We start from the raw sequence: 5,801 nt of genomic DNA, 5'->3' as shown, positions 1-5,801 counted from the left end.
AGTTGAGAAAATTTCCATTTGTGACATCTGAGCTTTATGTAACACTACTGAAAAACAACTTTGTTGTACTTTGTGTGAACTCAGCTTGCTGAACACTGTTCTGAGAAAAGAGGACAGAGCGTTCTATTTTGAGTGCCATGAAAATGCAGACTATCTTATCAAAGTCCTTATGAAGTGACAGGAGAGCATTTTATTTGTCATGACATGGTGTTATGACAAAAATTTGTCAAAGTGCTTTATTAAGTCAGATATTGCAAAATTTGCCAGCAAGCTCAAACTTTTTCTGTCACGGTTATGGAAATTTCAAGGGTATGGGTAATTTGAGTCACAGTTATACCTGGGATTTGTGTCAATTAATGAAGTATTTTGGTGAGGTGTATTGGTTGCAGGTGTATTGGTCCTGACGTCCTGCCGTTGTCTCTCAATAATTGAAGCCTATAATAGTTTGCACTAACTTGGCACCAGGAAAGTCCATTGCTACAATACCAAACCGCTTCCTCTGACCGACATAGCCTGTCAGATATTCGTGCAGACGGGGGTTTATTAGCTGGGCCAGGGCATTGGGATGTGCCAGGATACTGGCACCGCTGCTGTAGGTGAGGAACATTCGTTTTTTGTTACCAACCGCAGCCGCCTCCAGATGAGTGGAGACACTTTTCCATTTCTTCTCCACTTCCTCCGGCTGCAGAGAGGACACCTGAGGCGAAAAAAAGTTTTTATCAGTACAATTTCAAAAACGTGGTTAGGGAGCAAAAACTTGCTCTGATGGACTTCTAAAGACAGTTGACAGATGAAGATTACACTCTGGAAACTAAATAAAAAGAGTCTCCTAAGGATCTCAGTAAGTCTGTTTTCCAGAACCCTTTGAAATGACTCAAACATTTAATTTAATATTTTGTCTCCCACTCCATTGCTCGTTTTCCTGGGTTTGGCTACTTTTACTGTATGTTCCAGCAGTTGATTTATTTCTTTATTTTAAATTTTGGTTATATGAACAAGAAAACACTAAACATTAAAACTGTCTTGAAAGCATGGAAGCTACCTTTCATGGCAAATAGTGAAATAATACATTTCAATATTTTTTATTTAAATTATAAATATCGTGTTAAATAGTTTGGGATCAGTAAGATTTTATGGTTTTGAAATTGATCTCTTATACTCACTAAGGCTGCATTTATTTGATTAAAAATACAGTAAAAACAGTAATGTTGTGAAATATTATTACAATTTAAAATAACTGTTTTCTCTTTGAATATATATTAAAATATAATTTATTCCTGTGATGAAAAACCTGAATTTTCAGCCGCCATTACTCCAGTCTTCAGTGTCAAATGATCCTTCAGAAATCATTCTATATTTGGATTTGCTACTCAAGAAATATGTATTATTATTATTATTATTATTATTATTATATTGATTTAATTATTAATAATTGATAATTCATTGTTATTAATGAATGGTAATATATTTATTTACATTTTTATACACATTACTTGAGATATGAAATATGACATGTGAAAAAATAATGCAAAATCGCTTGTAGTCAATATGTGTCTTAAGTATCAATTTTTCAAAATAAATAAGCTTTCCATTGATGTATGGTTTGTTAGGATAGGACAATATTTGGCCAAGATACAACTATTTGAAAATCTGGAATCTGAGGGTGCAAAAAAAATTGAAATCACCTTTAGAGTTGCCCAAATTAAGTTCTTAGCAATGCATATTACTAATCAAAAATTAAGTTTGATATATTTAGGGTAGGAGATTTACAAAATATCTTCATGGAACATGATCTTTACTTAATATCCTAATGATTTTTGGCATAAAAGAAAAATAAAAAAATTTGACCCATACAATGTATTTTTGGCTATTGCTACAAATATACCCGTGCTACTTTTGACTTTTGAATATTTTATTTGTCATGTGGCCAAGTATGGTGACCCATACTCGGAATTAGTGCTCTGCATTTATCCCATCCAAAGTGCACACACACAGCAGTGAACACACACACACACCGTGAACACACACCCGGAGCAGTGGGCAGCCATTTTTTGCTGCGGCGCCCGGGGAGCAGTTGGGGGTTCGGTGCCTTGCTCAAGGGCACCTCAGTCGTGGTATTGAAGGTGGGAGAGAGCGCTGTACATTCACTCCCCCCACCTACAATCCCTGCCGGTACGAGACTCGAACCCGCAACCTTGGGTTACGAGTCCGACTCTCTAACCATTAGGCCACGACTTCCCGTCAAAGCAACTGTCAGCAATTTTATTCCAAAAGTGTTTAAAATGCACTTCCATTACCATCGTTTATTGAATTTCAAAGGTTGAAATGACATTTGTTGGATCAGTAAAAGTGTGAAAGTGTCTTCTAAGAGAGTTTATTGTCTCCACAAGCTGAAAAGTCCCTCCCATATTAACAAACCCATTAGTGTGTCCTTACCTTCCAGTCATCTGCTATGTCCAGTGAGTTGTAGCGTATTCCCAGGTCAGGGCCGGTGAAGTCTTGCAGTACGATCAGCTTTCCTCGCGCCGCTCCCATGCTGGGCATCTCACGACTGTGCCACAGCAGGTCCCAGTGAGCATACTCATTAATATAGCGCACCACTGCATTGTAAATATCCTGCGTGTCGCTCAACTCCTCTTTCAGCCTCATCAACACCGTTTCCGAAGGATACTCCCTTAGAAAAGCCACCACGTCCATTAACACGTCCCCAAAGTGAGCGTACTGATACGAGATGCCGTGTTGGATGGTCAGGTTGCCTTTGGCGTGGCGAACACGGATATCCAGAAAGCGGATTCCGGCGCGAAGCTGGAGGGCGAGGGACCAGGAGTTGCATTCGGCCAGTGTGCCGCCGTACAGGGCCATGGTGTTGTGTGTCCCGGGCATCGTCACGTCTGATAGGGAGTAGACGTCAGGGATGGTGGCCATCCAGGAAGGGTTCAGGATCTCAGGCGTGGAGGTGTCATCATAGTCAGGGGTCTGGATTGCCCTGTGTCCCAGAACGGTTGCGCTATGAGGTCAAACAGAAGTCGGATCATCATCAGACAAAAAAATATGTCCTTATCTGTCTTGCTAAAAAGATACAAGATTACTGTGAAAACACTCGCGCTTATCTATAATGGATGGATATAATGAAATTAGATAATTGGTTCATTTGCTCATGATAATACCAGGTAGACAAAGAGACACAGATCCATTTGGCCAGTCTGAGATAAAAGCACTTGTTAAAATAATGGATAAGAGATGGAGGACTTTTCTTTTCAGTGAAATGGATTTTGCTTTACTATAAATGGAATAAGAACTCTAATCTGTTATAAAAGATACTATGAAAGAGGTTTTGGAATTATGGGTATTATTATTAAGAATCTCACCCCAGCAAAACGCCCATCACCATTAGCTGCAAAATGCGTCCTCTGGTGCCTTCCATAATGAGCCTTTTCAATGGCCACTGATCCTTTACTATAAAGATAATCATTAGAATAATTCAATTAGAATTTCACTGACACTTGTGATACGTTTTTTTTGTGGAATGACATCATCCTACATAAAAACCAGACGTTTGGTAATTATTTTACGGGGTCCAAAAGTCAGATTCTGTGTGCAGTCTTTTGTAATGTAATCATTTTTCTTCAATACAAATTATATTATCCAGAAATATATAATTGAATTTAAAAAAAGATGAACATTTGTATGAATTCCAGAATTTCCAGTGTTTGGTTTGTCACCCTTTTGCTTCCAACTGCATGAACAAAATCTGATGATCATGTTCTCCAGCATAATTTCAGATGTTCCAAAGAACATTTTGTGCTTCAGTTGGAGCAACAATATCTGACCACCTATACAAAAATGTTCACATAATCAACGTCACAAACTTGTTTATTTGATTAGTTATTTAGTGCAGAGTCTGAAATATTTCTACACTGTAAAAACGGATTTTAATTTATTTAAGGTTATTGTTTCACATTTTACAAGGAAATACTATTTCATTCTTCAAAAATTCACATTTAATTCAATGTGTTACTTGCTGTTTCTTAGTTATTGTGAAATTTACTAGCAATTTCTGAGTTAAAGATGTTTTCATGTGATTCATTTAGTCATTTATTCATTTGAATGGTTTTTCAGGTTAAACTGAAAAGCATTCCAGATTTACAGACTCCACACGTGTGACTTGTTGCACTGCAAATAGCAAAACTAAAACCCTTCTAACATACATTGTGTTGGTAAATACAACTTTTATATACAAATTCATCTCAATCCCAGCTGGAGAAGTCATCTCTTACCGTGTAAATTGGGTTTGCCGGAACCAGCTAGTCACTATCAGGTTAGTCGAAAAGCTTGCTGCTGTTTTTGTACCTTTTTTTTCAGTGAGTACACAGTTCTGGCTTGGGCTTGTTGGAGGCACCAGTGCAAACTGACCTTTTTGTTTGAGGGGTCATTGTGCCTATTAATAGAGTACAGTAAAAAGCTGACTCAATGAGAGTGGACAAAATGCTCCAAAGCGAACTCAGTTGCCCTGCATACCAGATGTAGTTATAGTACATACTATTTCAAACTCTTCAGTACACTACTTTAAGGTTCCCTTAAAGTTTATTTATGTTTATTAATGAGCAAACAAAGAAAAAGGAAGGCAGAAATAGAAAAGTTCTATATGGAATAAAATAGCTCAAATAAAATAATACCCTGCAGCTGTATACTGTGTATATGTATTTTAAAGATACATTATCTACCAGAATAAACATCTAGGTATAGTGTGAATAAACATATGCCTGAACCTACAATAAACATGGTCAAAGTTACCTTTTTTCCAGGGTTTGTGGGAAAATATAAGTTTACATTTTCTGTGAACTATCTACAGTTCTGTTTTTTTCCCGGGGTGAAGCAAAAAAAAAAAAAAGTACTTACTTCCAGAGCAAACATCTTTGTTGTTGTGTACAGTACATCGTTAAACCTTGGAAAGTGAGTTTCATTTTCTGAAAAACAAAACAGCCTTAGCATTAGCATACTGCATTTGTCATTTGAATGTAAAAGTGTCAAAGAGTTGCTGTCTTTAATCTTGCCATGTATCATGGGTAGTTTGTGTGTCCAACCAGCGAATGCCCCTAAAGGGACATGGTGATGGAAGTTACTGTAGGTGGAAAAATTTTATTTCAGTGCTTTTGCATTGGCTCACAAAACTTTTGCAAAGTTTCTTGTAAGAATGCAGAACTTAATAACAATATATGTTTTCCCTTATTTGAGCTCATCAAAATAATTTTACCAGTTTCAACTTCATTTTTAAGTAACTGTATATGACATTCAGATTTTTTTTACAGTGAACAAGTAAATAAACAAATAAAGCAAAACTGAAAAATGAACAGTTATATGTATTTAACAGACACTTTTGTGATTTGCTTAATAAACTGGCATCAACATTGGAGGGAACAACATGTAATCTCGTGTAAACACATTTCTCGCATAATAAGGTTCTAATTAGCTTAATTTTAATTTTGATGTGCATGTAAACACTCTCAAATAAAGAAAAAACACTCCAACAAATCAACTCTCATTTCTTTCATAGCCCTATTTGTGTTTAGCTACATTCTTTTCACAAAAATCGCTATTGCACTTCACAATAGAACAACTATTTGTCAAGTTTAAAAGCTCAAATGCAATTAACAGTGAAACACTGTAATAATGCCCAGCATGATGTTATCTATGCATCTCACTTCTGCTTCTTCTTTTCCCATCACGCTTTTGAAATCAGCTGGTTACTTCAACCCCCACGCTCCGCGAGCCATATCTTCTGAAATAAATAATAAACATAT

General features: G+C 36.6%; 1 protein-coding gene across 1 annotated transcript; it reads right to left on the bottom strand.

The window, feature by feature from the left end:
* Positions 1-212: 212 nt before the first annotated feature.
* On the bottom strand, positions 213-4,921 carry LOC107750812 (1-phosphatidylinositol phosphodiesterase-like). The gene is made up of 5 exons (XM_016566337.1): positions 4,900-4,921; positions 4,278-4,438; positions 3,369-3,456; positions 2,437-3,007; positions 213-697 (listed from the first exon to the last, which is right to left on the bottom strand). The coding sequence occupies exons 3-5, from the start codon at positions 3,422-3,424 to the stop codon at positions 422-424; spliced, it is 903 nt and encodes a 300-aa protein (XP_016421823.1). The 5' UTR covers positions 3,425-3,456; positions 4,278-4,438; positions 4,900-4,921; the 3' UTR covers positions 213-421.
* Between the last annotated feature and the right edge of the window lie 880 nt (positions 4,922-5,801).

The sequence above is a fragment of the Sinocyclocheilus rhinocerous genome, unplaced genomic scaffold, assembly GCF_001515625.1.
Source record: "Sinocyclocheilus rhinocerous isolate Xijiao unplaced genomic scaffold, SAMN03320098_v1.1 scaffold2437, whole genome shotgun sequence".
NCBI lineage: Eukaryota > Metazoa > Chordata > Actinopteri > Cypriniformes > Cyprinidae > Sinocyclocheilus > Sinocyclocheilus rhinocerous.
Note: the sequence above shows the minus strand (reverse complement) of the source record. Positions and strands in the feature narration are given on the sequence as shown.